Raw genomic sequence first — 20299 nt, 5'->3', positions numbered from 1 at the left:
TCACACAGTGCTTTCAGTAGTGAAGAGGCCTGAATACTTTCTGAATACACAATACTTGAGCATTTAAGGCTTTTGTACATCACTGATTTATTGCCTAACCTAAGAACTTTAAAGAATGAGAGTTTAGTTTCAATCTAAATTTGAATCACCTCCATAATTATAACTTTATTAGTATAATGACTGATATCTTTGTTTAATCAATCAATTCAATTTCAGGAAAAATATGATAATGGTGTTTGCCATTAACTTTGCAGAAAAGTAGTTTGACTAAGAAGTGTATAGGATAATGATCATGTTTGAGGTTCTTTCAGTTTACTGCTGCATAAACTGCCTGACATTGTAGGTGCATTTCAGCCGTTCACGCTGGTTATATAAAAAGGACAATATGCAGAGGAAGATTTGGCCTTCAGAGTGATTTCAGGTTCCAGCTGAATGAGACACTGACAGCATGCCTTGACTCATTCTTAGCTGTCAGTGAAGTGAACATGCACATGACTAAACAGTGAAGGTTTTCATCTCACGATGAATGCCAGATTCAATAAAGTAAAAAAAAAAAAAAAAAAACATTGTTATCAACAGCACATAATCATGAGGAATTAAGTGCATAGTATGTAAATCCAACTACCAGGGGGGCTTTCTATCAAAACAATGAATGATGATGAAGATGAAAATGAACTGGCACACACAAAGTCCTTGTTCCAATGAATGACACACTGTTATGTTACATTTGTGGCATTTGCATCTTTCCTGATGGAGATTATCTGGAGAACGGGGCGCTTGGAGACTGAAAGGAGGAGGATGCAGAAGCGACACGACACCTACAACAGGGTGGGGAGGAAGCAGAGACGGCGTTGTGCGAGAAGGTGGAAGCAGGGCAAAGGAGCAGGGCTGCAGACTAGGCTAAGAGCAGCCTCACACAAACTTGCCGTACCGAGCATCTTTCTCATAAATGCTCACTCCCTCGCCAACAAGATGGATGACATAAGGCTGTGGATTTCTAACCCCCACTTGGACGACTGTGTCTTGCTAATAACAGAGACCTGGCTGCATGAAAACATTCTGGACATAAAATGGAGCTAGTAGGCAGCACCATATACAGAGCAAACGCCCGACTCCGGTAAGACTAGAGGGGGTTGTTGCCGCCCCCCCTCTTAAAGACATCTACCAGAGTCATCTGCACAAGTGGGCCTCCAGGATCCTGATGGACCCCTTGAATTATGGACTCTGTCTGTTCAGCATCACCCACACAAACCTGCTGTAACGAGCATTTTTCTCACGGGTGCCCGCTCCCTCGCCAGCTGGATGGATGACGTGGGGTTGTGGATTTTTAACCACCGCTTGGACCACTGTGTTTGCTGCTACAGAGGAGACTGCCAAACAAAATTTTGTTGTATCTTTACTATGCAATGACAATAAACTATCTATCTACCCATCTATCCACCTATTGTTCTATCTACCAAGCTACCTACCCATCTACCTACCTACCTACCTACCTACCTACCTACCTACCTACCCTATCAGTACTGAGTCCAATATTACTCTTAGAGTTCACTTCTAGTGTCAACACATACAGGAAAAAAAATCTCTATTTTAGGGGAATATTTTTGTCCAGTATTGCTGTTGAATCTGATGAATTCAGGAGGTTTGTACTCAGTTTCAGTCCGAAATGAACACTTGGTCTGAGTTCAAACACTTCTCTGAAATGAGTGGAGGGACATGGCAGCTGTGTTAACTTGTGTAACAATCTGTGCTTGCTCATAATCAAGAAAAGGTCAATTAAACAGTTTACACACATTTGGCCGAGATGTGAACACTTTGTGGGGTTTTGATTTATTTGGACAGCATCAGTGAACTAAAAGATGGGAAAAATGGAAAAGAAAATATTGTTTGCTGTTCAAATACAGACAGCACATGTCAGTCTTGAATCGTTACAAGATACAGCTTCAAGTAGCTCTGTATAAAATTAAGCATTTTTCTGCTGGAAATATCTAAGGTAGTGTCACCGTTATACACAGGATGATTTAAAACCTTTTAAAACCCCATATTTTATCTCAGACTCTCAGATCCTCTGATCAGTGTCTTCTGACCGTCCCAAGGTCAAGGTTGAAGCTCAGGGGTGACCGAGCCTTCTCAGTAGCTGCACCAAAGCTCTGGAACGCTCTTCCTCTTCATGTTCGACTGTCCCCCTCTCTGCCTGTCTTAAATCAAACTTAAAAACACACTTTTACTCCCCGGCTTTCGGCTCTGCTTGAGATTGTGGCTTTTAATCCCTTCTGTTTTAATTGATCCATTTATGTCCTCCAGTTTTTACTTCTGTCCTGTGTCTGTGTTTTATTGTTTGTTTTTTTGTTTTTAATTTTTACTGTACAGCACTTTGGTCAGCAGTTTGTTGTTTTTAAATATGCTTTATAAAATAATCTGGAAAACATTTATATCGGTGTTTCAGAGTTTAAATTGAACATATATGTTTAAATTAAGAGGTGAAAGTAGATATTTTAAATGTATAAAGAAGCCATTCTTGTTAAGATGTGGTCACATAAACCCTGGCTGCTGCAGGCTGAAATATTTTTTACCTTTTTTCACAGAGAGACTGTTGGATGATTGACGCTTCTTTTCAAACTACTCTCAGCTGAAGTCTGGTTAATGGCAGGCAATTTGTCAGTCATTTCAAAGACAGTTTAGTTTTTGAAGCATTAAAATCCACTTTTTGTAGAAATCACTACTCCCTCTCTCCTCCAGCGTTACATACCCAGACTTACCATGATGGCATGGGGCAGGTAGCCATTGGTCTGAGTCTGAAGCCCCACGGTGCTGAGCTCGGCTGACACGTAGCGCTCTGGGTTGGGCTTGTCCAGCGTAGCGCGACGGATTTTACTCAGCTTGGTTGCAACGAAGAACGGTAGAACACTCTGAAGAAAAAGCCGGAAGAAAAATAAATAAAAGATGAATAAAGCATGTGTTAAGTTTTTAAAGTTTTTACAGAAATTTGACAGTATTTGTGGGCCCTCTGGGAGAAGCCTAAAGATCCAGGGAAAACTGCTCCTTCAACTGATTTTTTAACTCCATTTTTGAACTCCAATAAGCCATGAGGGCTTGTAACATAATAACTGTGGTCGGTTCATGAAATACCTGGACGATGATGCCTTTGCTCTTGTATTCAGCTTGAAGTCCTCTTGAAAAGAAGTCCACAAATGCCTGTAAGAAAAAGTCAGGTCTAAACCAGGGGTTCTCAACATTGGGGTCAGGACCCCATTGGGGGTTGCGAGACACTGAGATGGGGTCTCCAGATGCCTTAAAAAACCAAGAATATTTTTCAAATTACACTGTTGCCACTTTATAGCAATTTTGCCAAATTTTAACACATTTTTGCCACTTAAAACCCTTTTTTTTCCAAATTTTAAACCCTTTCCACCCCTTTTTTGCCTGTGTTTGCCACTTCTAAACCAAATCTTGACACTCTCTGCCTAATGTTGGCTCTGTCCCATTATTGCCACTATTAACTCCTCTTACCACTTTTTACCCACATTTCACAATTTCATATACCAATTTTTGCCAGTATCACCCATTTCTTCCGATTTCTGCCTCAGCTAATCCTTTTGTGCCAGTTTAAATCAATTTTTCATCCCATTTCACCAACTTTCCACCTATTTTTGCCACTTTAACACCATTTCAGCCACTTTTCAATCCCCTTTTACTACTTAATATGCATATTTTTGACATTTTAACCCATATTTGCCTTTTTATTTCGTTATTTTTGGCCACTTTTATCTAACTTTTGGCACTTCTAACCCATTTCTGCTACTTTTAAAATCCAATTTCACCACCATTTCCACTATTTTTTTCCATTATAACCCATTAGATCTATCTTTAACATATTTTAATTCTGGTTTCATCAAAAGGATTGATATTTTTAAGAGGGCTACTTACTACACAAATGAAGTAAAAAGATATTTGTTTCTTTGATAAGCATATACTACAGCTTAACTTTACAATGGACCACGATTTAGCTGGCCCCAAATTTGGCTGGGCCTCAGAAAGCTCTCCCATCCCCCCCAACGCGCAGCCTTGTCTGCACATGACTATTTTTGAATGTTCATGTCTGTGTTCAGCCACCTTCAGGTACAGTTGGGGTCCCCAGTCTCTGGAACCCTTATTTTGCGGGTCGTGGGCTGAAAAGGTTGGGAACCAGTGGTCTAAACAAAACTTCCAGTGGGAAAAATATGCCCCAGTACCTTTTGCAAAAGGATATTTATGCAAAAGAGCTCATGTGCAAAGCTCTTTCTCTTTGTTAAAGGCAGTGTAATGAGCTGAGCTGATTGCTAAATTGAGCGTTAAAACAAAGGTTCACCAAAGATGGATCTTAGCTGCACTTTTAAACTTTCACAGCAGAAACCAGGATTTATCACATAACCATGACCCAGTATTGAGGACTAAAGTAAATTAATCAACTGAAACTGTGAACAGCAGGTTGTTTTTAAGCCAACAAACACACATGAGACGCTTATAAAACATTATGACGCCACATGCTCCTATAAACATTTTTAATTGGAGCACTACCTCGGGACCCGAGTTAGTCACCAGCTTATTTATACTTGACAATTAACACAGCAAATATGAAAAAAAGACAATCCCTCCCTTTATCCCAACTACAAAATAAATGTTGAACTAACATCTTTGGCCACCAGGAGATAAGTTTCGCCTCAGTGTATCTTGGTAGATAAGACGGAATAATTCATGACACCAGAACAAAGAAAAGGGTTTTCTCCTCATGGATCACAGCATATGGTTGGATGTAAACTGTTTACGATGCTGGAGACACTGGATGAAAATGTCACAGAGCGTGTATTGATGTTACCTTAGAGGCAGAGTAGACAGTAAGGAGAGGAACCGGGTACATCCCACTGGCAGACGAGATGTTGAGGATGGCTCCCTTCTTCCTGTAAACACAGTACATCATTTTTTTAAACAGCATAAAAACAATAAAGACATAAGGAAAGGGGGCATGCAACAAACACCTCAGCCTTAAATCAGTCACAGAATTATAGGGGTACAGAGCCTTGAATGTGCATTCAGTCTTCATAAACTTTTACACTTTGCATCGCTACTACCAGCAATTCAGACTGGGCTTTAAATCTTTTGATTCACCTTTTTTAATATCTGATTCTAACAAACTCTGTGGTGTCTGCTCGTAAAAGTTGCTACATAGATAAACTTGTGTTTCCTGAGTTGTTTTTCTTCAGCTGGAACTGGGGTTTTAGTTGAAATAAAGGGACTTTTCAGCAGCTAAATACATAAGTCAGATTTGGGACACAACCTTCCAGTACCTGCTGGAAAACTGAAGATAAAGAGGAACTTCACCTTTAGAGTGACAGTTACCCAACAGTTCATCCAAATATTCAAAAGCCTGTTTTCACTACAATAAGAAAAATGTTTTAGGATGGCCCAGCAGGACCCAAGCAATGAATCTAGCACAAAAAGCTGTGGGATGACCTGAAAAGGGACACAGGAAACGCCCTTGTAATCTGACAGAATTGAGCACTTTTGCACAGGAGAGTGGACGAATTTTTCTGTAAATGGCATCTCTGATAGACTCCTACCCAAAAAAGATGACATGCTGTAATACAATAAACACGTGCTTTATGAAGGATTGCAGTACAGGGGTGTGCATATAAATGCATTTGCCTCTAATTTTTTACTTCTCATTCATTCCTCCTCAGATATTTTGGGTGTTTTTCGTGAGATTTGTATAAGTCATATCACAGGTATGAAATGCGGGCCGCATTTGGCCCCACGATCCAGTTTTAGACAGCCTGCGAGTTCATATCATGTCTTAATTAGAACTGGCCTGTCGCTATGAGGTCTGCAGATTTCCTCCTGTTTGAAAATGCAAATTTAACCTTAAAGATTAAAAAATCCTTGTTAAATTAAAAAAATCTGAAAAAGTAGAGAGTAGAAATAGTCAGGAATGAGGGAAAGAAATAAATTTGTGTTTTCATTTAATATTTTCATTTTGCAGCTCAAGATTATGACCTAAACTTAGGATTTTGACTTTGTATTTCATATTTTGACCTTTTCTGTCATATTGTGACCTTTTAGATTAACAATGTTTCATTTTAAATCGTATTGTGACCATTTAAACTCCTAACTTTGACTTTAAAACCAATTTTTTCACTTTTTAAACTCCTGATCTAGAATTTCATCTTCTATTTGACCTTATAAACTCTTGATTTTGTATTTTATCTCATCTTGACCTTTAAACTCAAGATTTTAACTCTCTATCTCATATATTTGCCTTATCTTGACTTTTAATTTTGTATTTTGACATTCAGGACTTATAAAGTTGACTTTTTATCCCAGATTTTGAGCCTTTAACTCATTTCTTAATTTTTTTAGCATTTATTTGACATGGACACACAGGGACATTGACGTTGTGATATTTAATTATTTTGACTGTTTTTTAGAAATCTTACAATCCTTTATCATCACTGTTTAATTTTCCCTATGGTTCATTACCTGTGAAAACCTGGTTGATAGTTTTTGGTTAAATCTTGACTGTTTTAGGCCCTCAGGTTAAACCTAAATTCAGATTTCGGCCCCTGCTGTGATTGATTTTGACACCCCTGTGTTATATCATCTGAGAAACCTCCCATACAAAGTGCTTGGGAAGAACAGAATTAAAAAATAATAATTTTCAGAAGATAGTTGGACAACTGTTCTGTCTGTCCCTTTCAATACGGACCAATCAGAGCAACAAGACAAAATAGGTAGGGATTTTCCGATACCATTTTTTCCTTCACGATACAATTCTGATACTAAGGTGTTGGGTATCAGCCAATACGAGTACAGATCTGATACCAGTGTGAACTTTCTGGACTGACGGCGCAGACTGGCAAATTGTTTTAGACCTATATTTGACTCAAAACATGGCTCAACAAATAGAGTCATAATGTACAGTATCTCTGTGAGCTTAAAGTTGTTTTTCTGCTGATTATTGAATATCAAAATAACAATAATACAGGGGGCTGCATCACAGACTCTATCTCTCTCTCTATTATGCTCTATTCAGGCAGCATGACATGATCATGGAACAGCCTACCATTGGCTGACAGACCCTCACAAAGGGTAAATAATATGGTGGTTAGCATTCGAGCTAGCTGTAATAAATTATCATAATTCTAATAAAACGGATAAGAAGACATTTAGTCTCAGGTTTACTGATGTGGATTTAATCATTAAAGCCACCAAAAAGGCACATGAGTTTCAGGCTCGCTGAAAATGCTGCTGCAAGGGATTCAAAGGCATCAATAGCGTCAATGGGAAGGAACAATGGCTAGCTTCAAGAGCAAAAGCAAGTTAGAGGCAACAATTTGTATTTTTAAAAATTTTGTTTCACGTTTGCTAAACTGTGTCCCTTCCTGTGAATGGAGCATAAATGAGCCTTAAGATTGACAATGAATCTACACCAGATGTCGTAACTACTAAAACAAAGACCACAAACATAGTGAGTCACATCTAACCCTCTGCTTCACCTGCACAACCGTGGATAGCGAAGATAGCCTCACTTCTTCCTTTTCCCACTTCCTACTAGTGTGAGAGGCTTTATTTCTTTATTTGCCTCAATCAACATAAAATAAACATCAATGGATCAATCTAAAATGAGCAGAGTGTCAGTCTGACAGCACCCCAGACTTTGAAAGAAAAGTAGCAACTGGAATTATTATTACTGGCCTGGAAGTATAAATATTAAAATGTTATTTTTAGCAAACTGTTCATCTTCAGAGAGTCGGATTTAGAAATAAGATTTGTTTAAAGTTATGAAAGCTCTTACAGTTTAAAAACATGGAAGTTTCTAGTTGTCCTATCGCTGTGTTACTTCTCTTCAGTTTGTTGTCTTAAAATGAATTTGCCATTCAGTTATTTGTGTAAAAGATTTAGGGCTAAATTCTTAAGCCCTTTTCTCATGGGATAATTACCTGTGGACCTCTTAATTTATGAATTACCCACTGATATCAGTGTATGTTGTGCTGCATTTGCACGGGATAAGCAAAGTCTGTAATGAACTTGAATATACAGACATTTCTGAAGGAAAACATGAAGCTGCTGCATGACAGCAGCAATGAAAAAGCATGGTCAATTCTGATTTCCAACTTCAATACAAAAGTGCAATGCTCTGCGCATTGCATTTGCAGTGGACAGTTCCCTCATGTAGCCTATCCTACTAACTGGGGAAGTGTTGTTTTTATATTTTTACATTTTTATAATCTGAAGCAAGCTTTCAATGACCAATAAATGAGTGAACGATCTCCCTTGGCTTCCTGGATGCACATAGAGTTCACGTCTTTTACCTATGTGTATCTGAAGGTGATAAGATGGCGAGAAAGAGAGAAAAAAAACACTTTAATGTCCCTACTGTAAAGGTATGATTTGGGATTGGTATGAACGACCCTCTTTGCGATGATGAGCTGTTGTAAGCTGTGTAATGCATGCAAGGTAAAGCTAAATACATATTATGTATGTAAGATCAGCAGCATTAAAAGAGAAGCTGTAGGAGGCAGAGCAGAAGCGCTGGGCGTATTAAGAGAGCAGTGGTGCACATGAGCATTTGGCTAGTAGAGTGCAAATTAACGCCTGGTTGTTTCAAACCACCACACTGCGACTCCTCCCCCGCCCCGCTCTCTCGCTGGCCTGCTTTCACAATAGCAACATCTAACCATGCACCACTTACATATGTACTTAGTCTGATCCAGCAGGTGGCGGTACGCACAAAGCTGGTTTAAAAACCCACCAAAGAGAAGGAGCTTCCATGGCAATCACTCTGGTTAAGATTAAGTTAAGATGGTCTTTGTTTTAACTTGGCAATAATGTCCATCCTGCCACCATGGATGTTTTAAAATCCCTTTTTCAGACACTAGTATCGCCACTCTTCATATATGCATATCTACATGCAGCTTAGAGCAGGGGTGCTATTCTCAATCACAGCAGGGGCCGAAATCTGAATTTAGGTCTAACCTGAGGGCCTAACAGGGTCAAGATTTAACCAAAAACTATCAACCAGGTTTTCACAGGTATTGAATTATAGGAAAAATTAAACAGTGATGATAAAGGATTTTAAGATACCTTAAAAAAAAAAAAAAAAGGGTAAAATGATTAAATATCACAGCATCAATGTTACTGTGTGTTCATGTCAAATAAATGCTAAAAAAATTAAGAAATGAGTTAAAGGCTCAAAATCTGAGATAAAAAGTCAACTTTATAAGTCCTGAAGGTTAAAAATACAAAATTAAAAGTCAAAATAAGGTTTTAAAAGGCAAATATATGATATAGAGATGTAAAATCATGAGTTTAAAGGTCAAGATATGAGATGAAATGAAATACAAATTCAAGAGTTTAGAAAGTCAAAATAAAAGATAAAATTCAAAATTGTGACTCTAAAAGTCACAATATGAGATAAAATTCTAGATCAGGAGTCTAAACAGTGAAAATATGGGATTAAAAGTCAAAGTTAGGAGTTTAAAAGGTCACAATATGATTTAAATTAAAAAATGTGACCCTTAAAAGATCACTATATGAGAGAAAAGGTCAAAATGATGAATTTAAAAGGTCAAAATATGAAATAAAAAGTCAAAATCCTACGTTTGGGTCATAATTTTGGGATGCAAAATGAAAATATGAAATGAAAACACAAATTAAATTCTTTCCCTCATTCCTGTGTCTCCTGAAATGACCTTTCAGCCTAGGTAAAACTGCACCTAGGGCTGCATTTGGCCCCCAGGCCTTGAGTTTGACACCCGTGGTTTAGAGGGTTTAATTGGCTTGCGCTACACAGATACAGCAATTCAAGAGGCGACCGGAGACTTTTATTGCCTTTGCATTTCATCTCACTCACTCCAACTTGTGTTCATCTGTGAGGTGAGTCACAACAGACCGTTTGTTGACTTGATTCTAACTGTTTTCGCCTTTTATTGAGGACAAATGTGAACAAACTGCAATGCCCTAACCCTAACCCAATTCCCACAAGATTAAAAAAGCAGACATCCCACACGGTAAGTATAAAATTAAAAGAGGTCCCCATCGGTAATATCATCCCCGTGCAAAGGAATTTTCGTTGGCAAATAGTGTGTTTAGAATACCGACATATGTTTCTGTACAGTGATAGGTGGGGGGGCTGAGGAGGGCTTTTCATCTGCCAAAAGGGGGGCTTGCAAAAAAGGATGGGAACCCCTGAATCACAGTACTGCTTCACAGAATTTAACACAGTAAAAGTAATCTAATACAAGGGTTAGCAGTGATGTAACAACACAAGAAAATCACAGCACAACGTACAACACAATGGGTACAATTTTCTGAATTTGACAGGTAGGGCTGAGGCCATTTTATGGCAACAAGATTCTTTTATACAATTCTCTGACAACAGGAATGCCATCTATCCCTCTGCTGAGGCACAAGATTGCACTCTGAAAAAAGCTTGCTATTAACAAACAAAGACATCTATGACAGATTTATTTGAAATAAGAAAGGATTTTAAATAAATTCCACATCTAATAAATAGATGTATGGCACAAAAAGGCAAAATCTTTCCCAAGTGTTTCTGGCACTGAAGCACAAAAAGCTTTTAAAAGTCACTGAATTTCTCAGCAACTGACTTTGTGCCATCTAACTGGAGTTTTGATTGCATTAATATAATAATATAATATAATATGGTTCTAATGGTTTAACCATCAGCCAAAATCCTTAAAACACCACTGTACAGTATAAAATCTAGCTTTTGCGCTTGGCAGGGTAAAAAGGTTCTAAATCTGTCACCATATTGCCAAAAAAAATGGCACAACTGCAAGTAAATAATGTTATTTATTGTAAATGGATTTGTCTGCAAATAATGGTCTAAAGCAGTGGTTTTCAAAGTGTGAGGCGGGCCCCCCCTGGGGGGCGCCACAGAGCTTCAGGGGAGGCGCGGAACGATAAACCAGAAAAAAGGTGATTTGTTTTGCGAACCTCTGCTGTGCATGGAGCAAAATGGGTAGACTTATAGTTACTATAGGGACTATGCTATAGAGCAGTGTTACACACACCAAAGAGCCAAATTATTGAAAATACCTTTGCAACAGCCACAATCTAAGAACTAAAAAGAGGCAAAAACAGTTTGAAGTAGCAATAAAAACAGGTTAAAGGTGGCAAAAATGGTCAAAAAGCAGCAAAAACTGGGTGAGAAGTGACAAAAAATGAGTGGAAAGTGACTTAAATGGGTAAAAAGCAGTCAAGAGTGGCAAAAATGGGCAAAAAGGTGAAAAGGGGCAAAATAGGATAAAAGTGGAAAAAATGGGGAAGAAGAAGCAAAAGGAAGTTGTAAAATGGCCAAAAAAATATGAAAAAGGGTTATTTAATGACATTATAACTGAATAAGAGCGAAAAGGCAGAAGTTTAACGACATTTACAAACCAAAATATCCAAAATATATTAAAGTTTAAAATGTTTAAAGATTAGACATAAATGTTTGAAATGTTTAATTTTTTTATTTTTTGCAATTTGAATCCTTTTTTGTGGGTGGGGGTCCACCAAACAAATACGTTCTTCTTGGGGGAGGCTCACTCTCACACACTTTGAAAACCCCTGGTCTAAAGGACTATTCTGTGTTTTTTCTTAAACTCAGATCAGTAAGGACCTGATCTGTATGCATCACACTTGATGGAATATCCAACATCAATTCAGCAATTTTTGTGCTGTCTGAGCAGAAATGAACATTTTCCTTTCATCAGTTAAGCTTATAAAACCAACAACAACAATTACTGAACAGTGAAAGTACAGAGAGGGTGATTAAAATGGGCTAGGGCAGTTTCTGTGGTAGATTAAAGGTCAAATGTTATGCTTTTCTGAAAAAAACGTGTCACAGGCCTGTCCAAAATCCCCCCATGAATCAGAACCCCCCCCACCTTTCAGGAAATGTGAGCTGAAACAAGCCGTTCTCAGATTTTCCCCTCATGATGTCATGTGAGGAGTTAGCCCCGCCCCCAGGTTCGGTTGGCCCTCCCCACTTGAAAGAAAGTTTGGGCCTCCTACTCTAACCTAGCAGTTGAGAGGAGGATCAGGAAAGCCACATCAATTTTCTGAGAGAGGCGGAGTCAGGGGTGGAGTCATACAGCTCAGTAACATTTAAAGCCACAGACACAGAAACAGCTCGTTCTGAGCAGGGCTGAAACAAAGGGGTTTTAAGACATGCAAAAATCCAATACTGGAGTGTTTTTTCAGCAACAAATTTCACAGGCATGTTTAGGGAACCTATAAAACCAATAAAACTTGTCTTAAAAGGGGAAAATATATGATTTTTAATGTTTCAAAGAGGTTGCATGTTTGCTGCGTGCCACGTTTGCTCTAGCTAACTTTCAAACTAAATATGCAAGTGCTTCATGCATCTCACTGCTGTCACAGCCCCATCATTCTCCAGAAGTTTTACCTCAATAAATCTCCCTACAAATGACTTTAAATACTGTATAAGCAAATGGAGCTGGGGGAAATCAGAACAAAAGCCTTCAGTACAAATGAGCCCTGATTCCTAGAAATCGTACAAGCAAAGAAATGAACATGAGGCTCAGAGACCTTGAACTCTAAAATCTAATCAGTTTGTACTCAAGTCAGAGAAAACATTTCTGCAGAGGTGCAATAAGAAAGAAACCAATTTTTCTCCAGACATTACAAACAGAAGTAACATTTGTGCAAAACTGAAAACTAATGACCTTGAATGTTACATACAACCTCTAAAACTCGAGTCAGTTCATCCTTCAGTGAGAGTGAGCATTCATGCAAAGTTGGGAGAAAATCCCCCAGAGTTTCCTTGAGCTATCATGCTCACAAGACACAGAAGGACAGATTGGCGGTAATTGTCCTAATGCCTATGGCTATTACTGGTGCAGTGGCATAAAGAGGCCACTGTTTCAAATACACTGAGTGGACAACTGAGTGTTTTTGAAAAAAAAAAAAAAGCAATATAACAAAATAAAATACCACTACTTGTGAGTTCTGATTATTTTACAAGCCTCAATTATAGCAACAAGTCTTCAGGGCCATGTCTCAACCCATTTTTACATTCAAAAACTGCAATTTGTTGCCCATTTGTCTTGGCAAAACAGCTGAGATTGGCTGGAGTCAGTCAGTTGTCAGCAATTTTCGAGTCTGGCTGCAGATTCTGTGCTGGATTAAAGTGTGGGTTTTGTTTTGCTGAAAGGTGAACCACTGCCTGAATCTCAAGTCTTTCCCCCTGTGTCTGGCTCCATCCATCTTGCCCTGAAGACTGAAGTCAGAGAACCTGCTGATTAAAAGCGTCCACACAGCATGACGCATCTTCCACCGCCGTGTTTCACTGAGGAGGCTGCGTGCTCAGGGTGAAGTGCAGTGTTTGGCTTTTGCCACACATAACATTTTGTACCAGGGGGAAAAAGTCTGCTCTCATGTGACCACAGTCCCTTCTTCCACACATTTTCTTTGTCCTCACATGGCTCCAGGCAAACTCCAAACAGGATTATCTATGGGTTTCTTTCACAAGCAGCTTTGCTCTCCTCACTCTTCCATAAAGGCAAGATTTGAGCAGAGCATGGCTGAGAGTTTTCCTTTGGAAAGATTCTTAAACTGAGCTATGTGGATCTTTTCAGCTCCTCCAGATATACCGCTGGCCTCTTGTTTCGTACTCTAATTGCCCCCTCTCTTTTGTAGATTGGCAGCCTTTTTCCTCTATTTAATCCCATTTTCTAAATATGAATTAAATGCTGAACCATGATGCAAAGCCTGTGATATCTCATTATAACCTAACCCTGCTTTACAGCCATTTACCACCACATGCCTGACCTAGAAGAGGTGCATTTATACTGAAATAACAAGTACCAATATCCTTTTTGTTGGTTTAAAAAAGGAGGGTATAATTATGCACCATGTTTATCACAGTCACAACTTAGAAAACAAAGAGTATCTTGAAAAAGATCTCTCTTCTGTGCCGTGGCTTTATTCAGAAAGTTAAATTTCCATAAATTCTAAATTAATCTCAAACAAAGTGAAATATTTCTTGATGATTTTGGCTTAAAGCTCCCAGAAATCAAAAAGCCAAAATATTAGAATACTGTGGAAAAGTCCAATCCCCAAAAGTTTCCTGAGCCTTCATTCCCTCACGCTGGTTGAGTTCACACAATCATGGGGAAGACTGCTGACTTGACAAATGTCCAGAAGACCATCACAGACACCACAGAAGGAGGGGCAAGCCTAAAAAGGTCGCTGCTGAAAAGGCAGACTGAAGGAAAAGTGTGGTAAGAAAAAGAGCACAAGCAACAGGGATGAGCTCAGCCTTCAGAGGATCATCAAACAAAGCAGATTCAAGAACTTAGGAGGGCTTCACAAGGACTGGACTGAGACTGGAGTCAGTGGATCAAGAGCCACCAACACAGACGGGTCTAGGAGATAGACTCCAAGTGTTGTGGTCCTAGTGTGGAGCCAATCCTGAACCACATTTGTCACAAGTGTCTCGCCTTGGCTACGGAGAAGAAGAACTGGACCGTTGTGGTCTCAGTGGTCCAAAATCCTGTCTTAAATTTAGCATTTAATTTGGCAATCAGAGTCTGGAGGAGGATCTGAGAGGCACAGAATCCAAGGTGCTTGAAGTCCAGTGTCTTCAGTCTCTGGGGTCCATGTCATCTGCTGTTGCTGGTCCACTGGTCTTTATCAAGTCCAGAGTCCAAGCTGTCCGCCGTCTACCAGGAGATTTAGAGCCCTTCATGCTTCCGACTGCTGAAGCTTCATGGAGATCCTGATTTATGTTTCCAGCAGGACTTGGCACCTGCCCAGAGTGTAGCCTAAACAACCAGAAACTGGTTTGCTGACCATGATATTTGCTGTGCTTGATTGGCCAGCCAACTGGTCTGACCTGAACCCCACAGAGGATCTCTGCTGCTATTGCCCCGTTTATACAACAACGTTTTTGAGTGAAAGCGCAAAAGTTTTGTAGCGTTTTGGCTGTCCGTTTAGACGGCAACGGTACTTTGGTGCCTGAAAACGTAACGTTTTGGATGCGCGTTCCAGAGTGGAAGTTTTTCAAAACGCCCCCGTCTCCGTGTAAACAGGGAAAACGGCACTTCCCGAAAACGAACATGCGCACTGCGGCTGAAGTAAATATCAATGCGCGAGTAGGCTTATAGCGCATGCGCATATCCCAAAACAAAGATGGCTGATACCAGTGTACTGTTCGTGCTCCTCACTCTTTTGAATTTAACTGTACTTCCCCAACGAAGTGTTGGTTTACCTCACCATCACTTGGATCAGCGGAGACATATTTCGTGCCTGCACCAGATTCTGACTCGACTTATACGCTGTCGAAGGGCATATGGGTCGAGTCAGAAACCGGTGCAGGCACGAAAATCACACTGCCATCCACTGGCCTGGCATGTGTACTACATCGTTTTTGGTGTTTTCCGCAGTCTCGTGTGAACAGAGATCATTTTGAAAACATTGCCGTCTGAGCGTGGAACTTTTTGGAAACGGAAACAGAAAATGAAGCAAAACGTTGTATAAACAGGGCTTATGAGAGCAACCTGGGCTTCATAACACGCCAGCAGTGCCCCGGGCTGTTTGGCTCCATGCCATTAGATGCAGCTCCAACCAATCACTGAGTGCATAAATGAGCAGAATTTTCCAGAAGGTCAACATATTTGTGGAGAAGCTTTTCTACCTCACTTAACAGTTTCTTTTTTGTTTTATTTTGTCTTAAAAGAAAAGAAATAAACTATCGTACTCAAGTTTCTTTAAAGGTTAAAACAGCTGAATGAAGAATGCTCCGGTGAATAAATCTACCGATTATCTGAGAATTAACTGCTCCCTTCTTCTGCCCTCTCTGTCTCGCTATCAGTCTTTCTGTGAATATCTATTTAGTTTCAGTGTTAGGTGGCTTCCAAGGAAATGCACCAGCAGGACATATGCCTGGCTTACTCAGACCTCACGCTTCACATTACAATCAGTTTAATATGAACAGAAAACATAAAGCCACAAGTTAAACACAATGGCAGTAGCTCCATCAATAAAAGACACTAAGATCAGTCAGAGATTCATCTCCAATTAGATAACAGATCCACTGAAAGTTTAGCAGATGAGCCCTGTTTGAATAATTTCCCCTCAACAGGGGCCTGTGTCTGACAGAAACACAGAGCTGTCCCCTACCCTGCAGGTACTGATTGCTCTCAGTGTGCAATTTTCTAAAAGCTTTTCTCTTTCATTAAAGAAAATGAAGATATACTATCAATTATAGAAACTTTGTGGGTTGCTAATTTGATTGAAAAGACTCCAAAACAGTGGAGCATGGCAGGCTTGAGGGGCATTTAAAACACTGTAGAGACACAGTTAATATTCATTGGACAACAGCATGCAGGGCCATTAAAAGGGTTTCATTGGCCCTACAAGTAAATTATGATTACAGTTTATTATGCAGGTCTTCTTTAGAGGGTTAGACAGGATAGAAGTATGTTACTGGACTACCAATGTTCTCATAAATGCCTGTGATTAGACCGAGTTAGCTGTGACTGTTCTCAATTTGTTGAGACCAGATGGTTTTTGATATGTTTTTTTTTTTTTTATTGTCCCAATTGTGCATTTGGAAAACAGACATTTATAACCATTTTTATTTTGTTGTTGTTGTTTTCCACTTTAAGAAGGGAACCAAAGAACTGCATGGACTTGTGCTGGTCTATCCATAACCTGCAGTTAAGCCAATCTTATTTATCACAAAATGGAGAAAAGTTTAGATATGTATTCTTTAAAGAGGACATTTATCAAAAAAGAAATCAAGAACCATGGCTTGCATAAATCCATATTTGGGACCAAAACTAAAACCATTGTCCCTTATCCCATAATAAAAAGGCTACATGCACAGAAAATCAACCAGCAGAAGCCTTTTAGATCAAAAAATCAAAGATAGATATAAGCAAAGAATCTTTTCTTTGTTATAAAAAGGGCTTTATGTCCCACCAGATCTATTTGACTTCCTGACAAAGGCTCAATCATGAAACATGTGGGATGTTTCAATCTTGCATATCTTTTAACTTGCAAAGCTGATTGATTCCATGCCTGTGATCAGACAGATCTATCTTTTAAAGCAGTGGCTCCCAACCTCCCAACCATGTCAGTACATGACTTTTGTGGTTTTTGAAAAGCAAACAACTCACTGCTGTTCTTTGTTCTTCTTTTAACGAAGAAATGTTGTCAAGTTCTGATAAAACTGACACTATAGCAGCATTCAAGCTAATCTCTCATGTCACAATTGCCCGGGTCTCTTGTTACTGCTTGCTTACGTCACGACTCAACCGCGCCCAAAGTACTGCCCCTCTTTGCTGATTGGTCCCATGCCCAAACGGTTCAGACGGGAGCTTTGCAAAATGGATTCGCCAGTGAGAAACACGAAAACAGGCGCATCTATCTGCTTTGAAAGGTTAAGAAAATTCTGTTTTTGACGAAGAACTGTACTGTAAGATGAAACTTACAGTACATGGATATAAGGTGAAAAATGTTTCAAGACTCCATTTCCTGCAGAGCGTTTGTCCACACCACACTTGCTCATGGCGAGATATTGGTTTCATGAAAATGTGATGTTGGTGGGATGAATATGGGGATAAAACTAAGACACTGTGGTTTGGTAATTGGCTCCTCTGATAGTAAAGAATCATGTAACGGCATGAAAATGGCCGCCTGCTGAGCTTGACTTATGTTGTCTACCTCTTGGCGATGGCGCACCGCTACTACGTCACATGATTTGTTGCTCTGATTGATCAGTAATGATTGATTGTTCATCCAATCACCTTCCAAGTTGTTTTTTTTAAAGATTCTGCCCTTCACAGACACCATCAGTGGAGTGCTGCCCTGATGGATGTCAAATTTATCCCATGCCAACAATATTAGCCATTTATCATCCCTCCTTTGGTGTTGATTAATGAATTCCAGCTGGTGTTAATTACTTAAGAGTCACAGACAACCATGATATATTAGAAATCCACTCATGTCTGCAAGAGTCGGACAAACTTACCTCTCCACCATGCCAGGTAAAACAAGGCGAGTCATCTGGAAAAAACAATTAGAGAGGAAAAGAGAGAGAGAGAGGAGGCGAGAAGTGTGAGAAACAGAGTAAAAGCATTGAAGCGACAAGAGAGTCCATAAAAGAGTGTGGGCTGTGGACAAGTGTGTGGAGGTGTGCATTCACATTTTTAAACGTGTGTGTGAGTGTGGGATGTGTGTAGAGGGAAGACAAAGAGAGAGAGAGCCAATGATAATGATAGCAGAGGGAGCACTTTAAAGAAATATTGAATGACATAAATTAAGTGCTAAGAGAGTGGGTGGACTTTAGCTGTTGCTCTGGGAACTGCTGAACATGGAGGACAGGGACAGCAGTGACTTACAGTGCTTTATGTCACTACCCTGTGCTGTCTGTGCCCCTTTACTGTCGGTGGATCTGACTCATTTTCACCTACTTACATAAGCAACACTCAAATGCAGCCCAGACATCACCGTTACAATAAGCATTTAGATACCATGTTGTGCAGACCTCAGCAATTACTCAACATTTCCTCTACTAAAGGTCTCTAATGAGAGTATGTGAAAGCATTTAACCCTCTTAAACTTTGCCGTAATAATTGATTTGAAACTGAGCAGTTTATACAGATGAAAAAGGAAAAAATTCAAAGGGCCCTCAAGTGACTGCAGCGCTATCCATCCACATTGACACAAGGCTGTGATAACCAAGAAAATATGTTTTTCTGAATATCTACTTGACATACACATTATGACATTTGAAAAATAGACTTTTTAGATTAATGTCACTTAAAAGCTCCACAGAAGTCAGCTATTAATAAAAGAATACACTCACCTGGCACACTGATGTTATATTAATGTTGACCATGGTGTCGATAAACTGGAAGAAGGTGAAAAGGAGAATTACTACAGCTTTTATGTGCTTTTGCATTCAAAATACATGTCACTGATCAATAATGATGACAGATTTGTAGGCATCCCTTTAAAAGACCACACATATGCCCCTAGGGGATATTTTCTGCACCTACTTTAAATGCTGATTTTTATTATTTGTATATATAATTCGTATATACAGGGCTTAACAAATTTATAAGACCACCACCCAAAGTAAGGTTTATGCCACCGTTCCCCTAAATAAATTTGTTATACTCTTTATTGTTAACATGCATTTTCCTTTATCAGCTCGCCGTCGTTGTAAATGAGGGCTCGCCCTCAATGATTTTTTGAGTCTCAATAAAGATTATTTTTATTATTTGTCTTTTTTTGACAAAAACATTTTCAAAAAACCCTTTGATGTCAAAGTGAAAATAGATTTCTACAAAGCAATGTCAAATTACAATATTTACAGCATAAGTATTAAGACGAGCACATGTTAGCGCAGTCGCAGCTCTCAGTCTGTGTGGATAGTTCTCAGTCAGGCTCAACTCTGAAATTTTACTCCATTCTTCTTTGCAAAACTGATGAAACTCTGTCAGGTTGTAGGGATCAGGGTGAACAGCCTGTTTCAAGTCCAGCCACAAATCCTCTACTGGACTGAGGTCTGGGCTTTGACTCGGCCACTCCACAACATTCCCCTTGTTGTCTTTAAACCATCTCTGTGCAGCTTTCTCTGCGTACTTCGGCTCATTGTCTCACCGAAAATAAATAAAATATTTTGCTGCATCCATGTTACCCTCTAACTTTACAAGCCTTCTAGAGCTGGCCGCTGAGAAGCATCACCACAACATGGTGATGCCAATACCATTCTTCACAGTGGGGATGGTGTGTTTGTGGTGACGTGCAATGTTTCGTAACTTGTCCGATGGCCAAAAAGCTCCATTTTGGTCTCATGAGATGTGAGTTTTCTCCAACAGTGTCTTTCTCTTTGCCACTCTCCCATAAAGTTCTGACTGGTGAAGAACCGGGCCAACAGTTGTTGTCTGCAGAGTCTCTCCCATTTCAGCTGCTGAAGCTTGGAACTCCTTCAGAGTAGTCATAGGAGTCTTGCAGGCCTTGTAGGCCTTTCAGACCGGCAGAGCTTCGTGCCGGTTCTGGTTCCTGAACCTAAGTTGGGACCGGCTAGCGCGTTTAAACAGGGAAAAAAAATGGTTCTCAACTGGAATCAAAAATAGTTGGTTATTTCTTGGGAACCGTGACATCATCAGTGGGCGTATCCAATTCTAGGGTGTGAGGACTAGCAGAAAATTGAGAAAAAGTGGTCTGCTGGGGAGACAAAATGCTTGCTGAAATCCAGGTGAAGATGGAAAGTAGAACAAGG

At 39.6% G+C, this 20299-nt stretch overlaps 1 protein-coding gene across 2 annotated transcripts in view; it reads right to left on the bottom strand.

Moving 5' to 3' along the window:
* hsd17b12b (hydroxysteroid (17-beta) dehydrogenase 12b) overlaps positions 1-20299 on the bottom strand; it is a 50015-nt gene that overhangs the window by 10533 nt on the left and 19183 nt on the right. The window contains exons 6-10 of one of the 2 annotated variants that reach the window (XM_041790440.1): positions 18878-18922; positions 18041-18075; positions 4856-4937; positions 3130-3195; positions 2750-2909 (exon numbers count right to left, since the gene is read on the bottom strand). In XM_041790440.1, coding sequence (XP_041646374.1) covers positions 2750-2909; positions 3130-3195; positions 4856-4937; positions 18041-18075; positions 18878-18922 — 388 coding nt within the window. The remainder of the gene's footprint in view (positions 1-2749; positions 2910-3129; positions 3196-4855; positions 4938-18040; positions 18076-18877; positions 18923-20299) is intronic. The other variant, XM_041790448.1, reaches the window with a different exon arrangement.

This window comes from Cheilinus undulatus, linkage group 1, assembly GCF_018320785.1.
Source record: "Cheilinus undulatus linkage group 1, ASM1832078v1, whole genome shotgun sequence".
Lineage (NCBI taxonomy): Eukaryota > Metazoa > Chordata > Actinopteri > Labriformes > Labridae > Cheilinus > Cheilinus undulatus.
Note: the sequence above shows the minus strand (reverse complement) of the source record. Positions and strands in the feature narration are given on the sequence as shown.